The sequence below is a fragment of the Balaenoptera acutorostrata genome, chromosome 2 (genome assembly GCF_949987535.1).
Source record: "Balaenoptera acutorostrata chromosome 2, mBalAcu1.1, whole genome shotgun sequence".
NCBI classification, from domain to species: domain Eukaryota; kingdom Metazoa; phylum Chordata; class Mammalia; order Artiodactyla; family Balaenopteridae; genus Balaenoptera; species Balaenoptera acutorostrata.
This window is the reverse complement of record NC_080065.1, coordinates 177280911-177304825: the sequence shown is the minus strand read 5'-3', so window position 1 is coordinate 177304825 and position 23915 is coordinate 177280911. Positions and strand designations below refer to the sequence as shown.

Sequence of the window (23915 nt, the reverse complement as noted above, 5' to 3'; positions counted from 1 at the left end):
TGCTGGGTGGGGTGCAGGTTGTATACAAGTCCAGAGGCAAAGCAGTGAATTGGCTTGTAGACCTGAGACGAGCTAGCCTCCCCAAGCCAAGGAGAGCTGGCTCATCCAGTCTCCTGCCCATCGTGTCACTTCCTGTTTGGGCCTTCCTCTACTTCAGTGGTTCTCAACTAGGGGCAGTTTTGCCCCCCAGGGCACATTTAACAATGTCTAGAGATGGTTTTAGTTGTCACAGCTGCCAGAAGAGAGGGAAGTTCTACTGGCGTGCCGTTGGTAGAGAGACTGGAGATACTGCTAAACACCCTATAGTGCACAAGACAGCCCCCCACGTCCACCCCAGCTGGGATGATCTGGCCCTGAATGTCAGACATGTGGCAGTGGGAAACTGACCGTCCTCAGGCTGTATTTAAAGGGCACCCTGAAAAAAGGGGCATCTTGCACTCCTCTGCTCCAGAAGAGGTTCCTTTTGCATTGCCCAGACAGAGGGAATCCTCAGTCTGGCTGTGCCCTAGATTCCTCATCTGTAAAATGGGAGTGATGAGACTAGTACCTACGTGATAGGAGTGTGGTACGAAGTAATGTATTTAGCAAGTGCCAGCTCTTACTACTGGCATGAGCCCAGCGTGGGCACCCAGCAAAGGGATGGCTACTGAGCGCCCCCCTCCCAGAGCTCAGCATCCTCCTGAAGCTCGGGCTGTAGCTGAGGGAGACCCAGGAGGACCCCGGCATGGACCCTGGGCCTGCTGCTGCTGTCCTGCGCCAGGCCTTATGAATGACGACGGCTGGCGGCCCGGAGACCTATGACCCGCGGGGCTTGCCGCGCCCCTCCCCCGCTGGCAGGTGGACAGCGGCTGCGCCGGGGTTGGGGTGGGGGGGCCGCGGCGCCAACCTTGGCTGGCCGGCAGCCGCTGCAGCACTGAGCGGGGGCGGGGGACTGCGGCGCGCATGGGCCCGGGCGAGCGCCCGCCTGGACCGCCTCCTGGGCCTCGGAGCGCGGCGCCGCCGCCCGCCAGCCTCCGCCGCCCCGCCGGGCGGGCCCGGGCAGTAGACTGCACCTCCGCCCCGCCCTCTCACCCCCGGATTGACACTGAACGTTCTGCCGGGGGCTTGCCGGACAGCGCGCCTCCGCCAATTGGCGGCCTCGCTGGGCGGACCCCAGGACCTGTCGCGAGCCTCGGCCAATCAGACGCGTCGGCCCGCCCAGCTGGGGCCTCGCAAGCGCGCGAGTGGCCAGGCGTCCTAGGGGCGAGTCATGGGGCCGAGAGCCTATGGCAGCACGGGAGGGTCACGGAGGACCAATGGGCGGCGGCGCAGCACCGTCAGTCAGGGCGACCTAGGCCAATGAGCTGCGGGCTGCGGGGGCGTCACGGACAGCAGCAGCGGACTTGGGCTGAGGTTCCCGGGCGGGCGGGCGCGGAGAGACGCGGGAAGCAGGGGCTGGGCGGGGGTCGCGGCGCCGCAGCCAGCGCAGCCAACCCGAGGGGCCGCCGCCGCCGCCGCCCAGCGCGCTCCGGGGCCGCGGGCCGCCTCCAGCACCCGCCGCGCCGCAGCTCCGGGACCGGCCCCGGCCGCCGCCGCCGCGATGGGCAACGCCGCCGCGGCCAAGAAGGGCAGCGAGCAGGAGAGCGGTGAGTGCCCGGGCCGCGACCCCGATCCCGGCCCCGCGCTGCCAGCCCCCTCCCTATCCATCACTGCCTGGCCCCTCCCCCCACGCGCCCCCCCCCATTTCTCTCTGCTTACCCCCCAGCGCCCCTTCCCCTGCCTGTCCAAGGTTGGGGCCCAAGGCCCGCAAATAGCCCCGTAGGAGCCCCCTTGCCAAAGACCGCCCCCCACTGCAAAGACTGTGCTCCCCCCCAGCTGTCACTGCCAACCATGGCACGTATGACCGCTGGGGCCCCACATGGGGCCCTGTCACCACCCCACTGCCTCCTTTCTTGGTCCTTCTCCCCAGATTCTAATCCCTCCACTTCCTCACTCACCTCTTACACAGATGTGACCCACTGCCAAACCCCGACCCAGGCCTCTGCCAGTCTGGGAGTGCTATGGGGTATGCCTCCACCCCGCAGGGACCTTGGCCACTTGGTGACCACACCCCTCCCCCCTCCAGCCCCCGCCATCTTTCTCCTGCCCTTCCCCTCTTCACCTTATCACAGCCCCCCTCCAAACCCACTCTGTCCCCTTTGAGCACTTCCCAGAGCCACCTCCAGCATTGTTTTTCTCTTCTGTGTCACTTGGCATGGGGGACAGGATCTTTCTGGGTCCCTCTGCCCCTCTCTCACTCTGTCACTCTCTGTCACTTTGCTTCTCTGCTTGTGCTTCCTCCTCCAAGCAAGCGTCTGTCCCTGGCTGGGGTAGCAGACTGTTTATGAACCTAGAGAACTACTTCTGTGCTTCAAAAGCCAAGTTTGAGCCGATCTTGCTGGAATTCATTGCGTCCTCTTTCTGGGGTTGCGGCGGGGTGGGGGGCGGTGTCAGCAGAGAGCCCCTTCCCATCTCCTGCTGTGCCGTGAGCTCTAGGCTCCTTGGAGGGCCCTTCAATAAATGGTTGTTTCACAACTGAGGCTCTGTCATTCACCCAGTCCCCCAGGCTTCTTCACCCGCTCCTGGCTTGGGATGAAAAGTAGGGGATGAAGAGGGTCTGGGTTTAGCAAGGTTCATTCAGCTTGAGCTGGGATGGTGAGAAGGAGGACTCAAGGGATGGCAGTTGGGAAGAGTAGTGGTTGACATCTAATGACTTGCTTTGCCAAGAGACAAATAGATTCTGACCATTCCCAGCGTTCAGCCAGAGAGGGGACTATTTCCCCGTCAGCTCCCAAATATATTGGCCTTTTCCAGCCAGCCGGGGAAAGAGAGTCTTTATCAGGAAATGCCTTCAGAAATGGTCTCCAGCCCCTTCCTCAAGTCCTCCAGCTCTTAAATTGTCATCACTCCAGGCCTAAGGCTGGACCTCAGCTAGGATCCCCTTCCAGTTACCCAGAAATAGAGTTGAAAAGGAATGGCCACATCCAAATATGCTCTTCCCAGTTACTGGTCTCAAACCCCAGTGTCTGAGTTCCCTGAATGCTCCCTCCCAGAAAGACCCAGGCATGAAAGCCAGGGAACTTTATTCCCACCCAGACTCAAATGGCAGAACTCAAGAGTCACCGAGCAACCATGGAGAGGCCTGACATGTCACCGATGGGTGGGGGACGGGAAGGCAAGTGCCTGTAGCTGAGCGCTTGATGACAGAGGAGCAGGTGGGTAGTGACCAAAAAAGGTCTGGGCATGAGCTTGGAGGGGACTAGGCAGAGGGGGAGGGGCCAGGCCCCCAGCAGGTGAGACCGGCTGAGAGGTGGAAGGTGGAGGCAGGCAGCTGTACATTTCAGTGGCTCAGTTGAAAGTTGGGGAGATGACATAGTCCTGGAAAACTTTCAAGGCGTATCAAACACATGCAGTGGGGAGTGGGGGTGGAAAGCCACACAAGGAAAAGGAGCCCTAAGAAAAAGATCAGAGGCTTCGGAAGGAACCGCTAATTCAGAGCACAGGCCGGACACCCAGGAATGGGCTGTCATGATGAAATAGAGCCGCTGTTTATTGGGCATCTAGGATGTGCCAGGCTAAATGGTCTCCACAGATCTATCTGCTCGAGTGATTTTTCATAATGGGCTGTTATCTGAATTTTCCAAACGAGCTCTCTGAGTTTGACATAGATGAGGCCACAGAGGCAGGATTCACATCCAGATCCACCTACCAGACAACTTCCTGGACCCCAGGATTTCCCAACTCAAACATTCTCAAGCCGCCTCCCTGATTTTTACTATATTCACTTCTATTTTGTTAACTTAAATAAAAATTTTGACTCACTTTTGTTCAGATGTAAATTTTGATCCGTCCTAAGCAATATTATAAATGAAATCATGGGATTGCTGTGCCAGTTATATTCTCTCTGATATGCATTAAAATACAGTGTAACTAGAAAAGTGAAACATCCCTAAAATCATTTCATGCCCTGCCAGTGGGACCTATGTCACACTTTGGGAAATGCCCTAAGCTGTACTTCCTTCCAGAGGCTTGCAGGGGCTCTCAGAGAAGGAAATAGGATGAGGAAAGAAGCCCCTCTTTGCTTCAAATCTCCGATTCTGAGAGGATGGAGTTAAGACAAAATTTGCCGTCTCGTAACTAGGGTCGGGTGGGGGTGGGGTAGTAGTAGCCAGGCCAGCCTGCAGGGGGCACCTGAATTTCATCTGCCAGATGTCAGCCCTACTGGAGTAAGGAAAATGACCAAACCTTAGTAGGCACCAGTTCAGCATCCTGCAGCCCCCTATACTACTGGCTCCATGCCGGGGCAGGACAGCATTGGTCTCTTCCCAAGAGGGTAGAGATCCAGAATGAACCCTGGGTTGGGGTGGGGGAAATCTGTACCCAAAGTTGCCAGAGCCATTGGCAGGGGCCTGGGTAAGATGCTAAGAGGGCAGAGAAAAACAAGACCAAGCCCTGGGCCCAGAGCAAGCTGGAGGAATTGAGAGAGGGCAGTGGCCTCAAGAGGCCCTGGGGACAGACGGCCAAGTGGGGCTCAGGCCTTGGCTGCCCTGGCCAAAGGCACCCCTGAGAGCTGGTCCATGGGAGAAGGGACAGGTCTGATGAGAAGGAGCCCTCCAGATACCACCACCACCCCCCCTCCCAGGTCCCAGGGACAAGCAGATCCAGGCTCTGAGAGTGAGAACTGCCCCCAAGAGGTCCCTAAATGGGAAGAATTGTGGCCCTCTAACGTACTGCAGAAGTCTGAGAGGGGCAAACACCGTCTGTGCGTTGGCAGTTGTATGGGTGCCCAAGAGGGTCCTGCCAAGGCAGCTTTTCCTTTAGCCCAACCAGGCTTACAGAAGCTTGAGGGTCCTCTCTGCCCCTTCCCTGCACCCACTGGCCGCAGGTTGGGTTTCTTTTCCTGACACCACCCCACAACTCCCTGGCTCCCCCTATAGGCAGGGCTCTGGGGATGGGCAGCCAAGCTGCTGCAGCAGGTCTCATGAGCCTTCCCAGCCACCATAGTCCTGGTGCCCTGAGACGAAGACTGAGTGATGGCTTCCAACCCCAGCGATGGTGAGGCTGAGCCCTGTTGCTATAGCAACTTACCAGGCACACTCTGACACTCAAGTCAGGGAAGGATTGCAGTAGAGTTTAGGGAACAGGTGAAGAGGAAAAGTCTGTGGTCCCCTGGCTGGCCCTAGAAACCCTCCCTTACTAACAACCCTGAGCTGGGGGGCCTGGGGAAGAGCGGGTGAGATGGGTGGTTGAGTTCAGACAAGGGGGGATGGTCCACCCAGAGCGGGGGTCCAGCTCAGAGCCAGGCAATAGGGTAGTCCAGCTCAGTGTTGAGGTTCAGCTCAGATTGGGGGTTGGTCCAGCTCAGTGATGGACTCCACGTCATAATGGACAGTGGTCCAGTATAGAATGAGGGTCCATCAGACTGCGGGTTGGTCCAGTCCAGTGTTGGGGTCCAGCTCAGGCTGGGGGATGGTCCAGTCCAGGGCTTGGCATTCCTGCCCCCAGAATTTCCAGGACAACCAGGTTTCGGGGAGCAGCAGGTCCTGAGATTGTTGTCTTGGGGGGTCTGAGGCTGGGCTCCTGCCTCCTGATGGGGCCCTGGCTTTTTGAGGGATGCTCTCTCTGTGAGCTCCAATTGAATCGGGACCAAGGTGGAGGCTGGCACCCCTCCTGTGGGAGACATGGGCCGGCTGACAGGCTCTAAAGACAGCAGCCAGCTGGGTTTCCCTTCTCTGCCACTTCCTGTTGTCAGCAGGGGCCATGGGTGCCAGGCACTCTCAGGAGAAGCTGCCACTGACCCTCCACTTCTTTGGGGATCTGGAAAGAAGGAGGAAGATGGTCAAGGCTGCCTCCCCCTCCCCCACCCCGGGGTTTAGCGTTTCGTTTCCGGTTTGGACTTTCATGGCTGAGAGCAGAGCCAAGCACAGGGCAAGGTTTGATAGAGGCCAAGGACATCCCAGGATGCCATTCCCCTCTCCGCCCCTGCATAGAAGCAAGACAAAGTCAGATGTACCCATTTCTTTCTCAAAGTAGCAGAATTTGGGGCCTCCAGTTTCAAAGAGCACTTGGGGGAGGAGATAGGGTAGCTCTTACTGCGCCCCCCCCCCCCACTCCCGCCTTTCTCTCCAGCTGCTCTTTCGGCTAATTAACGGAGCTCGGGGGCCTCTTTGGCCCCCAGGGAGGCCCCAGCTGCTGCCTGGGCCTGAGCCTTAACTCCTTCCCCTCTGCCCAGTGGGCACTGCCCTGGGCACATTGGGTGTCATACTCAGGGTAGTCCAGCACCCACTGAGAAAGGCAGGGCCTGGCAGCCCGGGAGCAGTGGAGTCCCTGGAACGGGAAATTAGCTTTAGCACCCCGCCCCCAGGGCAGGCAGGCCAGCCAGAGGAGGGACACCCTCAGGCGAATCTTCCCACCACCTCCTGCCAAGGAGGGCCTTTACAAACCTTGGCCAGCGGGAGCAGGTACCTTTAAATGCTTTCCTGGCAACCAGCTCCTCCTCCCCTGTCCCCCGAGGCCCTCCCTCCCGAGGAAGCCAGCTCAGAGGCTCTGCTTATTCCTGGTTTCCCTGCAAAGGGAAGGTTCCAGGGAGAGCTCAGGGAGGCCTGGGATGGATCTGGGGTCAGGCAGAGGCTGGGATGGGGACTCAGAGACCACCTTCCAGCTATGGCTGCAGCTGCTTCTCTGGGGCCATCTGACTGTCCGTTTCCTGGGCTACCTGCGCCGCACCCTCTGGGCACCTAAGCCGCAGCCAGCACCCTGAGCCTCGCTGGCCAGGGGTAGATGGGCCCCAGATCACCCCATCCCACTCTACCCCCCATTTTACCCTCTGCTGGAAGAGGCAGGAAGCAGAGGTGAGTATGGGGGCTCCTGGCTGGGGTTCCCCCCATCATTATCCCTCTTTATCTGCCCACTCTTCCTGGTACTGCCACACCCTGTGCCCCATCCGCAAATCTGGCAAGCTGATGGCACCAGAGAGCTCACAGCCTGGGCCCTTCGGCACTTTGAAAGGCCAGAACAGGGCTGTGTCAGAATCAAGGCACCGTGTGGAGCCTCTTAGTGGGGTACCAGCAGACAGACAGAGGCACAGACCCACCAAGTTGGGAAAAAACAGGACATGGCAGTTCTCAGGGATTGCTGAGAGCAAAAGAGGAAGCAGGACCAGGCTTTCTCCTGGATTCCTCTTAAACTCGCTCCTCTCTGCCTTCTTGAGTGGGTGACGGTAGAATCCCAAGAGGGTGCCTTCACCCCCACCTTCATCCAGAATTCAGTGTGTACGTTTGGAGGTTTCCAAGGAAGGTGTTGTGTGTCAAAAAAGATTCTGCCAGTGAGAGCATTGGATGTGGTGCAGCCCCCAGGCTCAGAGAGGCCTCAGACAGTTGGTGGCTCAGCCAGGCACCAGCCTAGGACTCTTGGCCATTCCTTGACCACCCCTTCTCTGCCTGGTCATTCTTTGTAGGGCTTTCCTAGCCCACAGTCTCTCCTCCATCTGCCGTGCTTGCAGCTCCATGGAAGGCTCTTCTCTGCAAATGCTGAGGGAGAGCCTTGCGGGTGATGGGGGGCAGGGGGATGGCTACCCACAAGGCTGTGGGGGTTCCTGGCACTGCACATGGGTGAGATAGGCAGATGACAGGCAAGGCCAAAGTACAAGTGTGCGGGACCCCTCAGGGTGGCAACGTCCCAGGAACATCAGGGTTGAGGACAGCTCTGTCCATGGGCCATCCTGGTGCCCTGCAACCAGTCAGAAGCAAAGCAGTTAAACCTCGTGGGCAGTGGGGTCCGGGAAGTGATCTGAGACCAGTCTTCTCATCTGTACAACGAGAGTAATAGCAGCTCTGAGCCATCATTGCAGGAATTAAGCATGGAAAGCACTCAGCACAGAGCTGGCACACAGGGAGGGTCCCTGAACAACAGCGCGCCTGACCCTGGGGGCGGTTACAAGGACATACGGTAAAAATCCATCAGGTTGAGCATTTAAGATTTGAGCACTCAGTGCTCCTCCTGTATTTTATACCTCCATTTTAAAAACTACTTAAAAGCAAAATTAATAGCTGACATTTATATGGCGCTAACCCCTGTACCGGCCACCATCCAAACCCCCTTTGCCAAGATTAACTCATTCAGTCTTCACAACCACCCCACCAGGTCATTACTATTATTATCCCCATTTTACAGATGAGGAAAACCAAGGCCCAGAGGTGCAATCAGTTGCCTAAGGTCACACAGCTCATCAGGGACCAGGCTGGGGTCTGAACTTGATCTTATCCCAGAGTCCTGGCCCTTAACTGTTTTGCCGGGCTGCCTCGCCACATGGGCGGGAATGCGTGTTTTCAGGCCTCAGTTTCCTAGGGTGGTAAACAGGGAGAATGGATAAAAGGAAAGTTGACAAGTGAACCAAATGAGATAGTGGACGTAAAGCAGCAAGCCCAGGGTCCGCCAGGAAGTCTTCAATGTTAGCCAGATGGTGATGTTCGCCTTGGGGTGCTGAAGGGCCTGTAGGGGGCAGGCATCAGGCGAGGCTTCCCTTGAACGAGCTCTGGAACGAGGGCCCCTCCATTGGCAAAGGTGGGAATGGAGCCAGCTGGGGGCCAAGGCAACAGCTGAACCCCCCAAGGGCGCCTGCTACCCGAGCCCCAGAGGCCTCCACCCCGGGCCAGCCTCCCCAGAGAAGGGGCCAGAGGAGCAGCCAAATCCCGAGGCTATAAATACCTCGGCTGGCGTCGTCCCTGGCCCTGGAATGTCGGTCAGAACTGGGGCGAGTGGGGGTGGGCTGGCCTGGGCACCACTCTCTGTCCCCCTGAGAGTGACCCCCGAGTTGCCCTGTCCCCCGTTTTGGACAGAATTGAGGCTGGACCCCACCTCTCTGTAGTAAAGGAGACCCCAGACCCCAGCCCAGATCAGGGCCCCCCCCCGCCACCGCCAGGCTACCCTCAGACTCAGCCAGGACACCCGAAGGCACTGGGAGAAGGTCAGGCTCTGGATTAAGATGACTGCACCCCACTTTCCACAAATCGGCATCTCCCCAGGAATAGCCCAGGCCCACGCCAACAAGATGGGGTCTCCATCTCACTCTCTCCTCTTTTCCTTTCAGTGAAAGAGTTCTTAGCCAAAGCCAAAGAAGATTTTCTTAAAAAATGGGAAAATCCTGCTCAGGTAAGCACGCTGGGTACAGAGCCCTGGGAGGGATAGCTGACAGCCCCCTGCCCCTCAACTGCATCCCTGTGCCATGGCTAGGATTTTATGGCCCTGTGAAGGGCTCCAGACCTGCCCTCATTTGCTCCCTAGATGCCCATGGGGGCACCTGATCACTCACTGCCAGGCTCCCCCACCCCACCAACCCCGTCCAAGTGGCGGCCCCTGCCCCCCAGGCAGCTGCCAGCAGCTCCTGGGCCCCAGGCCAGGGCCGGATCTGGCCCCTGCCACCAGCCTTGAGGAATGTACCCTCTGCCATCTTGTTTTTCCACCCCCTGTCCTCACCCCCCTAGCTCCACCTGGTCCCCAGGGCCCCCTCTGCTGGTGGCAGAGGGAACACCCCAAACTTTGGCCTAGCAGGCTAGACGGGGTTGGGGGGGGTGGGGGTGGTCCCTGACCCTCCAGACCCTTCTGCCCACAGAATACAGCCCATTTGGATCAGTTTGAACGAATCAAGACCCTCGGCACGGGCTCCTTCGGGCGGGTGATGCTGGTGAAGCACAAGGAATCCGGGAACCACTTTGCCATGAAGATCCTCGACAAACAGAAGGTGAGCCCAGCCCTGTCACAAGGCCCTGGTCCCAGCCACCAGGGCTTTGCCTGGGCTGGTCCCACCACCTGGAGTGGACTTCCCACCTATCCACTCACCAGCTATTTCCTGAGCCTCCATAATGTGCCAGACCCAAAGGTGGGAAGGGTACCATGCTGCCTTCAGAAAGCTTTCCGCAGGAGGAAAAGTACCCGAAGACGTAAAGCCCACACGGGCTCAGACACCTAGCCTGTATCGAGGAAGCCAGAAGTCTTCCTGGGGGAAGTGATGTTTATACAGACCTTCTTTCTGTAAATACTTTGTTTTTGAATTTTATTTTATTTATTTTTTTATACAGCAGGTTCTTATTAGTTATCCATTTTATACATATTAGTGTATATATGTCAACCCCAATCTCCCAGTTCATCACACCGCCCCCCGCCCTTTGTAAATATTTTTGAAACCCTACTTTTTGGCAGGCAATGCTCTAGAGCAGCACCATCCAGGAGACATATCACACAAGCCACATAGGGTTTTAAATTTTCTAGAATCCTCATTTTATTTATTTTTTTTTTTTTGGTAGCACTGTGTGGCTTGCAGGATCTTAATTCCCCAACCAGGGATAAAACCCCGGGCCCTTGGCAGTGATAGCACGGAGTCCTAACCACTGAACCACCAGGGAATTCCCTAGAATCCTCGTTTTAAAAGTTTAAAAAAGGCAGAATTCATTTTAACAATATGTTGTAATTAAGCCAGTATATCTACAATATTATCATTTCAACGTTGTATCCAGTGTAGAAATATCCTTAATGAGACATTTTACATTCTTTTTTTTCCATACTAAGTCTTAGAAATCCAGCGTGTATTTTACACATGTAACACATCTCCATTCAGATGTTAATTTTCACTGGAAAGACAAGAAAAAGTAGAGAAATAGAAAAAGCAGATTCATGTAGCCCAGGTTGTTCCAAACAGGCTTGAAAGTTGTCTGGTAACTGTGCCAGGTATCAGTTTTTAAATTTTCTTTTTTTTTAATTTCTTTATTTCTTTATTTATTTTTGGCTGAGTTGGGTCTTCGTTGCTGTGCATGGACTTTCTCTAGTTGCAGCGAGCGGGGGGTACTCTTCTTTGCGGTGCACGGGCTCTAGGCGCGAGGGCTTCAGTAGTTGTGGCACATGGGCTCAGTAGTTGTGGCTCGCAGGCTCTAGAGTGCAGGCTCAGTAGTTGTGGCACACGGGCTTAGTTGCTCCACAGCATGTGGGATCTTCCCAGACCAGGGCTCAAACCTGTGTCCCCTGCATTGGCAGGTGGATTCTTAACCACTGTGCTGCCAGGGAAGTCCCTAAATTTTCATTTTATATATAATTTTTTTTTTTTTCTTTTTGGCTGCCTTGGGTCTTCGTTGCTGAGCGCGGGCTTTCTCTAGTTGCAGAGAGCAGGGGCTACTCTTCGTTGCGGTGCGCAGGCTTCTCAGTGCGGTGGCTTCTCTTTGTTGCGGAGCACAGGCTCTAGGCACAAGGGCTTCAGTAGTTGTGGCGTGTGGGCTCAGTAGTTGTGGCTCGCGGGCTCTAGAGCGCAGGCTCAGTAGTTGTGGTGCACGGGCTTAGTTGCTCCTCGGCATGTGGGATCTTCCCAGACCAGGGCTCAAACCCATGTCCCCTGCGTTGGCAGGTGGATTCTTAACCACTCCGCCACCAGGGAAGCCCTAAATTTTCATTTTAGATACTTCAAATTTTAAACTTGGTTCCCCAGTCAACGAACCACATTTCAAGTACTCAGCAGCCGTACGTGGCTAGTGTGGAATCTACTGGACAGTGCAGGTATAGACCCAAACGATGTAGCTGTGAGCAAAGCAGAAAAAGCCCCAGTGCAGTGGGGCTTAGAGCTGACCAAGGGGCCAGGCTGCCTGCATGTGACAAGCTGGACTGATGTTGACTAGCTGCATGTGAACTTGGGCACGGCACTTCCCCTCTCTGCATCTGGGCTTCCAAACTTGCATGCTCCCATTGCATACCCCTCAGGGCTCCTGTCAGAGAGTGTGAGACGGCTGCTGGGGACAGCTGAGGGCTGAGGAGGAATTAGCCCTGGGTTCAAGTGGATGTGGGGGGCGGGGTGTCCTCTAGATGCAGGGAAGGTATTTCTAAATCCCCTACCCCTTGGGTGCTACTCCCACCTGTCTGTTTGGTTTCAACTCAGCTGCCCCTTCCTCCAGGAAGCCTTCTCTGACTCCTCAGGCTTCACCAGATGCCTTATCTGGGCATCCATAGGCCCCAAGCTTCCCCATCACAGCTCTGACCCCTGTGGCCTGGTGACTCATGTGTTATTGCCCTGAACTGCATGCCATGTGGGGACAAGCACCCAGCCCAGGGCTTGACAGGCCCCAGGCACTCAAACGATTCTGGATGGAGGACCCGGCCCGGCCCTGGCACATCTACTTTTGGGTGGCAGGGAAGAAAAGAGCTCTCTCACACCCCCTCCTCTCTTCTCTCCCCTCCCACCCCTGCAGGTGGTAAAGCTGAAACAGATTGAGCACACCCTGAACGAAAAGCGCATCCTGCAAGCGGTCAACTTTCCGTTCCTTGTCAAACTCGAGTTCTCCTTCAAGGTGGGGTCCCAGCGGCCGCAGACCAGGGCCACTGCCAGGTGGTGCAGCCTCTGGGTTCCCAGAGCTGGGGCTCGGCCAACCACAACCAGTGGTTGCCCGAAAAGGCAGACCCACTGATGGGGGAGCTATGAAGAAGACCCCCGGGGGTGGACGGCAAGTCAGCCTGGGGCTCTGATAGACCCCAAGTTCAACTGGGCCTGCCAACTTATAGCTTGATAAACTTGGGCAAGTCCCCCAACCTGGATAACATCCCTCAAAATCATTGTTCCATTGATAGCAAGAACCTGACACACAGCCACAAACTGCCGCTCAGCCTGGGTTCAAATCCCAGCCTTGCACTTCCTGGCTGTGTGACCCTGGCAAGAAACTTCACTCCCATGAGCCTTAGTTTCTTCATCTGTAAAATGGGGATCATGGCCGGCTCCACCTGGTGGGGCCAGCCATGACAGTTCCAACCGCATCATGAGCACCCTGCGTGAGCTATTTTGGGTGCCGTCCTAAGCCATGACTGTGAGAGTTGGGAAAGGCCCCTCAGGGCCTGTGACCCTAGCAGTCACAAGGTACCCCACGCTTTGTTTAAGGCTCTGCTGCCACCATCTTGAAATTCATAATCATTTTTTTAACAAGGGGCCTCACTTTCATTTCGAGAGGGGACTCACAAAATCTGTAGCCCGTCCTGGTCCCATTTGACAGATGACAAAACTGTGGCCCCAAGAGCCTTGCTCAAGACAGTCACAGACAGGAGCCACCACAGAGTTCTCTCTGCAGCCCAGGCGTGCCAGCCAGGTCCCTGATGTACCTGTAGCGAGCCCTCACTTTTGGCCCCCGTAAGCAGGATCATGGCTGCCCCTTCTTTCTCATGGGCAGAATGAAATGAGACAGGTAATCAGTGAGCACAGTGCCTGGCGCTTGGAACGTGCTTCACGTGGGAACCAAAATGGTTGTTGTCGCTTTATGTCCGACACCTGCCTTCAGATGGGGCCTGGGGCTTGGGGAGTGGGGCCCTGATCAGCTGCTGCTTCCCACAGGACAACTCAAATTTATACATGATCATGGAGTACGTGCCTGGTGGGGAGATGTTCTCACACCTGCGGCGGATCGGGAGGTTCAGGTGAGCCCTGAGCCCCAGGGGTGTGCATGGGTGTCGTCCGTGGAAGTGGCCTCTCCAGGTCCCTGTGGGTTCTTGTTCCCCTGAGCTGAGGAATCTACAATGTCTTAGCCACCACGAAACAAAACAAACACGGTGACTTAGGCGTCACCATGTAAGTGGGCAATTTCATGTGGTTTTTAAATTTGTGCCATCTTATTTATGTAGATATTCACTTTACATACAATAAAATGCACAGGTTTTCAATACCCTGTCCCATGAGTTTTGACAGCTGCATTCACATGTGTAACCACCACCCCAGAAAATTCCCTCAAATGCCTTTCTTGGCAAATCACCACCCCAACAAAGGCAAACGTCCTTTCTGGCTTCAAGCACCATAAATGTGTTTGGTCTGGGTCTGGACTTGATATAAATGGAATCACACAGTTCATATTCTTTTGTCCCTTTCTTCTCTTGCTTCACATAATCGTTTTGTGATCCAGCCACATTGTTGGGTATATTCATCATTTGTCCTGGTGGTGGTGTTGGGTAGGATCCCATTGTAGGAATCTATCACAATCTGTGATTCCATTCCTCTGTTGATGGACATTTGGGCTGTTTCCAGTTTGGGGCTGTGTATGAATAAGGCTGCTCTGCTGATGCATTTTGATCGCTAGGCTGGAGGCAGCTCGATAGGCCCACCTGCTGGACCATTTGGGGGTGGGCAGGTCCTGCTGGCGTGGCCACCCACTCTCACCCATCCTCTCCCTGCTTGTCCCCATCAGTGAGCCCCATGCCCGCTTCTACGCAGCCCAGATTGTCCTGACCTTCGAGTACCTGCACTCGCTCGATCTCATCTACCGGGACCTGAAGCCGGAGAACCTCCTCATCGACCAGCAGGGCTACATTCAGGTGCCCACTGGGCTGGGCGAGGGGCAGCCCCAGGTGGCCACAGCCTGAACCCTCCCACCCTCCCGGCCAACTGCCCATTCTTGTGCCCACAGGTGACAGACTTCGGTTTCGCCAAGCGTGTGAAAGGCCGCACCTGGACCTTGTGCGGCACCCCCGAGTACCTGGCCCCCGAGATCATCCTGAGTAAAGTAGGCGCTTCCCTACCCCTCCCACCGCTCTGAGGCCTGCTCCACTGCCGGCGGCCCCCTCCTCACCCTTCTCCCCTCACCTGCGCCCCTCCTCTCGCTCCAGGGCTACAACAAAGCTGTGGACTGGTGGGCCCTGGGGGTTCTCATCTATGAGATGGCCGCTGGCTACCCGCCCTTCTTCGCTGACCAGCCCATCCAGATCTATGAGAAGATTGTCTCTGGGAAGGTGAGGCCTGGATATGGGGGCTCAGCCCTAAGACTGACCCTCCCCTGCCTGTCCTGCTCACTGTGGAGCCCTGGTCGTCATTGTCAGAACAGTCTAGGGAATTCCCTGGCAGTCCAGTGGTTCGGACTCTGAGCTTGCTTCCACTGCAGGGGGCACAGGTTCGATCCCTAGCTGGGGAACTAAGATCCCGAGTGCTGTGTGGGGCGGCCAAAGAAAAACAGAAAAAGAACAATCAAGAAGTTCATCAAGTCAGGCCAGGTGGTGAAGCCAGACACACCCACTACGCTAACTGAGGCCACCACTTCATACAACCTCGCTGTCTGATTCTGGACCACAGTGCCGAAATCCTAAGGGTTTTCAACACCCCAGGTCTCACCCAAACTCCTGCCCTGCCTGCCAGGAGGCTCATCTCGTCTCTAGTCGGCCCCCTTAGCATGAATTTTCACAAGTTTCACAGCAAAAAAGCGAGCATGTTCAGTTCCCAGGCGCTACCCCAGACCCCTCCGGGGAGTCACTTTGGACGTAAGGCCCTGCCTCCTTTCCCAAGTGCAGACTTTCTAACTTGGAGGGTGCGGGTAAGGGGTGGCGGAACCGTTAGAGCCCCGGAGTGCATTGAGTACCCACTGCCCCATGCACCCCCTCGGTCGTACCCCAGCACTCTGAGGGAGTGAGGAAGCTGAGGTGCAGAGATTGGACATGTCTGGTTCAAGATCACACAGCAGCATCGTCTCAAAAGAGGTTGGGGACCCCACCTCTGACTGCAGCTCACCCACCTCACCAGGAGGACCAACCATCCCTCCATCTGACCCAGGAAATGGTGGGAGTGGCTCCCAGCTCAGTCTAGGTGGGCTGACCTGGCTCTAAGTCCCAGCTCTGCCACCCATCGGCTTTGAAACCTCAGGCCAATGTCTTCGCTTCTCTGAGTCTTATCCATCTCAGAACTGGGGAACTAGCCACTTGCCTCTCAGAGAGGTTGAGAGAATCACCACCTGCAAAGTGGGGTCACTAAAAAAGGGAAAGATGAGGTGTCTGCCACCAGGCAGAATAGAAATTGCCAAGAAAATGGCCCAGAGTGGGGAAAAAAAAAAGAAAAAGCCATAGACGTTTTCGAGAGGGGAGAGAAGATGAGTATGACTCCCTTCTTTGTAGCATTTCACAGTTCCCACGCACCCTCAGCGGGATTATCTCCCTCATGCAACCCTGGGATATCTGCCCCGTGCCAGAGAGGCAGGCACAGGCCCAGAGAGGTTAAGGGCCGTGGCCAAGGTCACACAGCATGGAAGAGGCAGAGCAGTGCTGGAAGTCGGTTCTTGCAACTCTAAATCCAGTGACTGCATACAAAGCTGTGGACTCAAAGCATTTGGGGAAAGTTTCTGGAAGAGTTGAACTGAGCCTTAAAGAATGGAAGAGCCTTAGCTATGCAGAGAGAGAGAAATAGACAAACAATTATTTCTCTCAGAAGCATGAATATTTCTGAAGTCCCCAGACCCCAGCAGAGCTGCCTTAGGAAGCAGTGGCTAAGAATGCAAGTTCTGGAGTCCAACAGACCCCAGATGGAACCAACTTGCCCTGCTCCTCTCTGGGATCTTGGGCAAGCTGTTTAATCCTTCCGAGCCTCAGTTTCCTCTTCTCAGGAAACAGAAATGGGAACCTCGGGAATTCCCCGGCAGTCCAGTGGTTAGGACTCTGGACATTCACTGCCGAGGGCCTGGGTTCAATCCCTGGTTGGGAAACTAAGATCCCACAAGCCGCATGGTGCAGACAGAAGAATAAAATGGGAACCTCATAGCTCTTACCTCTCCAGCAGCATCAGCATGGCCCAAGAACTGGCTAGAAATAAAGACTTTCAGGCCCCACCTGAATCAGATATCCTGAATCAGAAACTCTAGTGGGCCCAGCAAGCTGTTTCAGTGGAATTCCGATGCACACTCTGGTTTGGGGTCCTCCACCCAATAAGACAATTGGATGGTGAAGGCAGTGTTCTGGGCTCCCCAAGCTCCAGATCAGCTTCCCAATCTGTCTGTGTTACCCCCTCTCCAGGTGCGGTTCCCGTCCCACTTCAGCTCCGACCTGAAGGATCTGCTGCGGAACCTCCTGCAGGTGGACCTCACCAAACGCTTTGGGAACCTCAAGAACGGGGTCAATGATATCAAGAACCACAAGTGGTTTGCCACGACTGACTGGATCGCCATCTACCAGAGGAAGGTAGGCCCCCCCTTCCCCTTGTGCTCTGAGGGTTTTGGAGGGGGGTGGGCAAGAGCCAGGGAGTATTGCCAATGGAGAGATGAAAAGGGAAGGGGAATTTGAAAATAGACTGCAGGCTCTGGGTCAATTTAGATGAGGCAACTTAGAGCATTGGGGGTATAGAAACAGAATTGTGGGGTCATTTGGCCACTCTGACCTTGAACCGGAGACTTCCCTCTCTGGAAAGTAATTTCCCCATCGGTGAGTTGGCTATAATAAGATTCTTGGGTTGTTCAGATGAGTTCACACCCTAATGCTAAGATCAGACCTGGGTCAGAGTAAGTGATCTCACGAATGTTAGCCCATTCGCATTTATTGTTGTAACGATGATTATGTTGACTGCTGAGGTCTGAATGGTTCTTCACCCCTCTCCAGGTGGAAGCTCCCTTCATACCAAAGTTTAAAGGCCCTGGGGACACGAGTAACTTTGATGACTATGAGGAGGAAGAGATCCGAGTCTCCATCAATGAGAAGTGTGGCAAGGAGTTTTCTGAGTTTTAGGGGTGTGCCTGTGCCCCCATGGGTTTTCTTTCTGTTTCTTTTTTTTTTTTTTTTGTGGTGGGTGGGAGGGTTGGATTGAACAGCCAGAGGGCCCCAGAGTTCCTTGCATCTAATTTCACCCGCCCCCGCCCCACCCTCCAGGGTAGGGGGAGCAGGAAGCCCAGATATTTGGAGGGAAACACCAGCTGCTCCCCCTCACCCCCTTCTCCCTCCTGCCCCCCCCCACCCCCCCTACCGCTTTTGCCTCCCTCCTCCCCCACAGCCCCCAACCCTAGCCCACTTCTGCCTGTTTTAAACGAGTTTCTCAGTTCTTCCCTTCTTCAGGTCAGACCAGGTCTTGCGGGTGTGTTAGGGACAGGGTGTGGAAAGAGGGGCCCAAACTTAACTCCAGCCACCTGCCCCCCCACAAAAAAAAACCACAGGCACCACTCTCTAAGGGCGAATGAATGAAAGGCTAACCTTCCCTTCAGAGCAATCTTGCCAGGGAAGGAAAGATTTTAGTGACATGTTCAGCGGGCTACTTAATAGAATTTTTAAAAAAAACAATTTACAATCTTATTTAAGTTCCACCAATGCCTCCCTCCCTCCTTCCTCTCCCACCCCTTCCCATGCCCCTCCTCCCCAAATCCATTTTAACAAGGCTGGGAAGCAGACTGTAAAGGAAGGAGCTGGGGTTCAAACCTCTCCCCCAAGCTGCTAATCTCCCCCGCCCCCCTGACCCGTCGGGGTCCCTGCCAAGCCTGGAAGGGTCTCAGCCCCTTTAGGAAGCCCCCACTCCCTTCTGCCCCAATAGACCTGTCTTCACCCTTGGGCTTCGGGACCCAGACAAAGCAGCTGCCCCTCTCCCTGCCAAAGAGGAGTTGTCCCCTGAAAAGATAGAGGGGGAGCCCTGAGCCCAGGGTCTTTCCTCCCAGTAACACTCTCCCCAAACTTCTTAATTTTATTCTCAACTAGATTTTAATGTCCAGCCTCCTCTCAGTCGGGAAAGCCACCCACGCAAAAGGAGGCAAAGCCCCCCCCCTCCCCCAGACGGCCCAGAGTTCAAGGCCAAGGTTGCTGGGGAGGGGCTGCTTGTTTTATTCACCCAGGAGCCTCCGCCCCCACCCCCCCATCCTGGGTGCTCCTCCTCTGCTTAGCTGTCCGCTGTCAATCACCCGTTCTCCCCGCCCCCCCCATTGTGGTTTTTTTCTCTCAATAGAAAAGTCGGGAGTCACCCCATTCATCCCCATATTTGTCCCTCTCATAATTTCTCCCCATCCCAGGAGGAGCTCTCAGGCCTGGGGTGGGGCCCCGGGTGGGCGCGGGGGCGATTCAACCTGTGTGCTGCGAAGGACGCAACTTCCTCTTGAACAGTGTGCTGTTGTAAACATATTTGAAAACTATTATCAATAAAGTTTTGTTTAAAAAAAAAGTGTCGCTGGTGTTCCTGACTTCGGTCACCCACCCACACACCCCCAGGGGGTTGGAAAGGGAATTTCGGACCCCAGCGTCCAGGCTGATCAGCACCTGGCCTGGAGTCCTTGTAAGACCGGGTTTAGCTGGAATTCTGCCACTCTCCCCGCCCCGCAGGAGAAGGGGGCGCCAAACTGCCCTCTGACCCCAGATTAGGGGTCCCCGCATTCTGAGGCGCGCCCCCTCTGCGTCCAACCAGAGGCCGAAAGGGCGGGCGCTCTAGGGAGAAGCTGGGGCCGGCGCGCCGGGAGGCCGAGCGGCGGCGGGGGCGGCCCTGGTAGGGGGGTATGGGGTGGGGGTGACGGTGCGCGCCCCCCTTCCCGCATCCTCCCCGCGGAGCCAAGCGCGCCCAAGGGGCGCGGAGGCGTCGGTGGTCCGAGGATTCCCGCAGCGCCGGCAGAGCGCGGTGGCCCGACCCACGGGAGGCGAGTTCCCGGTAAGTGCGGTCCCGAGAGCGGAGCGCGCCGGGGAGGCGTGGAGAGGGGGGCTGGGCGCCGGGGACGTCTGGGTCCCGCGCCCAATGGCTGGAGGGCGGCCGAGCACCGCCCGCCCGCCCCGCCCGCCCCCTCTCCCCTCCCCCAGGCGCTCCCCTCCCCCTCCCCCGCCCGCCGCTTTCCCCCGCCCCCGCCCCGGCGCCAACTCCGCGGCGCCTCCTTAAAAAGCGCGCGGGAGTTGTAAGGGGGGGCCGGAGCGAGCCGGAGTGAGCGAGAGCACAGGGTAAAGGGGGCGGGCGGGGGGCCCGGGCTCCACCTTAAAAGCGGGCGCGTGGGGGTGGGAGGGAGGAAGGCGGGCGGCGGGGAGGAGGGAGGGAGGGAGGGAAGGAAGGGGGGCCGGAGTGTCCCGGGCGCAGGGCGCGCGTGCGGCGGCGGCGGCGGCGGGGAGGGGCCGGCCGCGCCGCGCTCCCCTCCTCCCTCCTCGCATCCCCGGCCCCGCGCGCGCCCAGCAGAAGCGGGTCTGTGTGTGCGTGCGTGCGAGTGAGTGAGTGTGTGCATATATTTTTCTCTCTTTTCTTTCTCTCTCACTGTTTTTTCTCTCTCTCTCTCTCGCTCCCTCTCTCTCGTTCTTTTTTTTTTTTTGCAAAGAAACAGCAGCGCCGCCGCCGCTCCGCCGAGGCGCTGCGCCCCCCGGGGGGGGAGGCGGAGGAGGCGGGCAGCGGCGGAGGGAGGGGAGCCGGGGAGGGGGGCGCCGCGCTGGGAGGGAGGCAGCGCGCACGGTGCAGCCGGGCCGGGCGGGAGGCATGGCGGGGCCCCCGGCCCTACCCCCGCCGGAGACGGCGGCGGCCGCCACCACGGCGGCCGCTGCCTCGTCGTCCGCCGCTTCCCCGCACTACCAAGAGTGGATCCTGGACACCATCGACTCGCTGCGCTCGCGCAAGGCGCGGCCGGACCTGGAGCGCATCTGCCGGATGGTGCGGCGGCGGCACGGCCCGGAGCCGGAGCGCACGCGCGCCGAGCTCGAGAAACTGATCCAGCAGCGCGCCGTGCTCCGGGTCAGCTACAAGGGGAGCATCTCGTACCGCAACGCGGCGCGCGTCCAGCCGCCCCGGCGCGGAGCCACCCCGCCGGCCCCGCCGCGCGCCCCCCGCGGGGGCCCCGCTGCCGCCGCCGCCGCGCCGCCGCCCACGCCCGCCCCGCCGCCACCGCCCGCGCCCGTCGCCGCCGCCGCCCCGGCCCGGGCGCCCCGCGCGGCCGCCGCCACAGCGCCCCCCTCGCCCGGCCCCGCGCAGCCGGGCCCCCGCGCGCAGCGGGCCGCGCCCCTGGCCGCGCCGCCACCCGCGCCCGCTGCTCCTCCGGCAGTGGCGCCCCCGGCCGGCCCGCGCCGCGCCCCCCCGCCCGCCGTCGCCGCCCGGGAGCCGCCGCTGCCGCCGCCGCCACAGCCGCCGGCGCCGCCACAGCAGCAGCAGCCGCCGCCGCCGCAGCCACAGCAGCCGCCGGAGGGGGGCGCGGCGCGGGCCGGCGGCCCGGCGCGGCCCGTGAGCCTGCGGGAAGTCGTGCGCTACCTCGGGGGCAGCGGCGGCGCCGGCGGCCGCTTAACCCGCGGCCGCGTGCAGGGGCTGCTAGAGGAGGAGGCGGCGGCGCGGGGCCGCCTGGAGCGCACCCGCCTCGGAGCGCTCGCGCTGCCCCGCGGGGACAGGCCCGGGCGGGCACCATCGGCTGCCAGCGCCCGCGCGTCGCGGAGCAAGGTGAGCGCGCCGCGGAGGGGGGCGCCGCGCGGTGGGCAGGTGCGGGCGAAGTTGGTAGCGGGGCGCGAGTCCCGGGAGGAACCGGGCCGCAGGCGGCCGGGGCTTTGCGCTTCTTCCCTGCGGGCTCGGCGGGTGGTGACCTTGGCAAGTGACTTGATCTTCCCCAGCCTCGGTTTCCTTTGCTGTAAAACGCGACTTAATAACAGTAGCGACTCCTTGGGGTTGTTGAGCGAGTTTAGTGAGATTTGGCTACTGAGGGCTTTATTAACACAGAGCTTGGCATGGAGTGAATGTGTAAAAGTTAGTCCGTGTTGATATTAAAGGTGGTAGTGAGGCACACCACTTGGTCCTGGATCCCAGGAATTGGGCCCAGGGCCAGAACAGCTACTAAACTTGCGTGCCTCTCTCCCTTGCACCAGAGAGGTGGAGAAGAGCGAGTCCTTGAAAAGGAAGAGGAGGATGAAGATGATGAAGATGAAGATGATGAAGACGAAGTGTCTGAGGGCTCCGAGGTGCCCGAGGGTGACCGTCCTGCAGGTGCCCAGCACCAGCAGCTTAATGGCGAGCGGGGCCCTCAGAGTGCCAAGGAGAGGGTCAAGGAGTGGACACCCTGTGGACCCCACCAGGGCCAGGATGAAGGGCGGGGGCCAGCACCAGGCAGTGGCACCCGACAGGTGTTCTCCATGGCCGCCATGAATAAGGAAGGGGGATCAGGTAAGGATCCCTCTGGGTGGGGGAGGGTGCCTGGTGGGAAGGAACCGAGCCCCAAGACAAAACCACAGGCATATGCTTTTTATTTCCCAGCCTCTGCTGCCACTGGGCCAGACTCCCCATCCCCCGTGCCTTTGCCCCCAGGAAAACCAGCCCTACCTGGGGCTGATGGGACCCCCTTTGGCTGTCCGTAAGTTGGGGTGTTTGAGACACAGGGGTGCCGCCCAGGTGTGTATAACAGAACCAGAGGAGCATCACTGCTCACTGGTTCCCTCTGTTCCAACACAGTTCTGGGCGCAAGGAGAAGCCGGCTGATCCTGTGGAGTGGACGGTGACAGATGTGGTAGAGTACTTCACCGAGGCCGGCTTCCCCGAGCAGGCAACAGCTTTCCAAGAGCAGGTGAGTTCCTGACCCTCAGCTTAGCCCCAGCGTTCCAAGGCCTTAGTGGGGGGTGTCCTCTGACCCTGCTCGCTCGCTCTCTCTTCCTCTCTCTCTCTCTCTCTCTCTCTCTCTCTCTCTGTCCCACCCAGGAAATCGATGGCAAGTCTTTGCTGCTCATGCAGCGCACAGATGTGCTGACCGGCCTGTCCATCCGCCTCGGCCCAGCCCTGAAAATCTACGAGCACCACATCAAGGTGCTGCAGCAAGGCCACTTTGAGGATGACGACCCCGATGGCTTTCTAGGCTGAGCTCCAAGCCTCACCCCTGCCCCAACCCATTCCAGTCCCATCTTACCCAAGACCCCCAGAGTCCGGGAGCTGGTCGGGGACACCCTCAGCCCTCATAACAGATTCCAGTGAGGGGGCATTCCTACTCATCTTTTCCCTGTGTCTCCCCAACACACACACCTCTGGCCCCCAGCACATCCTGTACTCCATGATAGAGGAGTGTGGGGTGGGACAGGGCCTACTCATTTCACCCCAGGAGGCCAACCCTCCCCCTCACCCAGTCTAGGACATTTTTGGAAAAATAAAATGGGGGCTTCCCATCTTCCCTAGATCTTCTTCAGTTCAGCCAGATGTTTCCTATATAAATGTTTTATTCTGTCTGTTCATTTTGGTGGGTGGCCGTTCCTCCCTCCCCCACCACCCAGGCCCCTTCCCAGTCTGTCCCTGGCCTCCAGTCCCTGGGAGCAGCTGGGAGGGGGGTCCCTGGATCTTCCCTACCCCTCCCATTTCTTTCTGTTCATTGTCGCTCCAGCTGGCTGTATTGCTTTTTAATATTGCACCGAAGGTTTTTTAAATAAAATTTTAAAAAAAGAGAGAAGAAAAACATGCCACAGCGTCCATTTTATGAATGTAGTCGGGGAGGTGAAGAGCCACACCAGCCTCCTGGGAGTCTTGGGTTAGGACAGAATTGTTTGAGGAGGGAGACAGGTAGTAAATGGGGCTGCCCCACAGCCAGCTAACTGCTCCAGGAGGACAGGAATATTTGCTTCTTCTGCCATCTCCCCATTCCCAGAACAGCGCCTGGGCACACAGTAGGTGCTCAAATATTTGTTAAGTGACTAGCAGTTAATTCTGGGCTTTACGGGCATTCTCTGGGTTCTCACCACAGCCCCATGAGGCAGGGCTCGTGAAAAATCCACTTTACAGACGTGGCAGCTGGCTCATCACAGCAAAGATGCTTGCTCAGGGTCACGCAGGGTGCAGCTCGACACCTGTCTGAGTTCTTTACCCAGAGTCTTTAAGTATAATTAATGTGTTTGGCTTCATAGCTCTATTATCTGACAACCTTTGCATGTTACAAAGAATCCAGCCTACAATTGTTGCGGGCAGGGGTCTGTTTTGGGCCCATGGTAGGGTCTCCAGGCCTCCTGGTCCTCTCCATAAAAGGGGCAGAAAGGACTGGGCCATCAGATGAGATCATGGGATGGGAAAATTTTTCCAAGTGAAAATTTTTATTATTGTTAGTAACAACCACTACATCACAAGCGCTACTAAGTTCTAATGCAGTTTCTCAACTCCATTAGTTTTTTTAAAAAAATATACAGATTCCGTGTCCTGGGAGTCAGAGACTCAGCGAGTGGGGCGGGGCCATCCTCGATTTCTATACCTGCAACCCCGGGGT

At 57.5% G+C, this 23915-nt stretch overlaps 3 protein-coding genes across 3 annotated transcripts; all 3 read left to right on the top strand.

Annotated features, from left to right (window-relative positions):
- Positions 1–1354: 1354 nt before the first annotated feature.
- Positions 1355–18910, top strand: PRKACA (protein kinase cAMP-activated catalytic subunit alpha). Its single transcript, XM_057541290.1, has 10 exons — positions 1355–1625; positions 9107–9168; positions 9629–9757; positions 12243–12341; positions 13370–13452; positions 14214–14340; positions 14433–14528; positions 14632–14754; positions 16795–16959; positions 17374–18910. The coding sequence occupies exons 1-10, from the start codon at positions 1580–1582 to the stop codon at positions 17497–17499; spliced, it is 1056 nt and encodes a 351-aa protein (XP_057397273.1). The 5' UTR covers positions 1355–1579; the 3' UTR covers positions 17500–18910.
- SMIM46 (small integral membrane protein 46) lies at positions 6616–6863 on the top strand. The gene has a single exon (XM_057541291.1). The coding sequence runs from the start codon at positions 6626–6628 to the stop codon at positions 6776–6778; it is 153 nt and encodes a 50-aa protein (XP_057397274.1). The 5' UTR covers positions 6616–6625; the 3' UTR covers positions 6779–6863.
- A 666-nt stretch (positions 18911–19576) lies between the features above and the next one.
- SAMD1 (sterile alpha motif domain containing 1) lies at positions 19577–23107 on the top strand. Its single transcript, XM_057541847.1, has 6 exons — positions 19577–19668; positions 20034–21133; positions 21553–21847; positions 21938–22034; positions 22133–22244; positions 22376–23107. The coding sequence occupies exons 2-6, from the start codon at positions 20189–20191 to the stop codon at positions 22532–22534; spliced, it is 1608 nt and encodes a 535-aa protein (XP_057397830.1). The 5' UTR covers positions 19577–19668; positions 20034–20188; the 3' UTR covers positions 22535–23107.
- Positions 23108–23915: the final 808 nt, after the last annotated feature.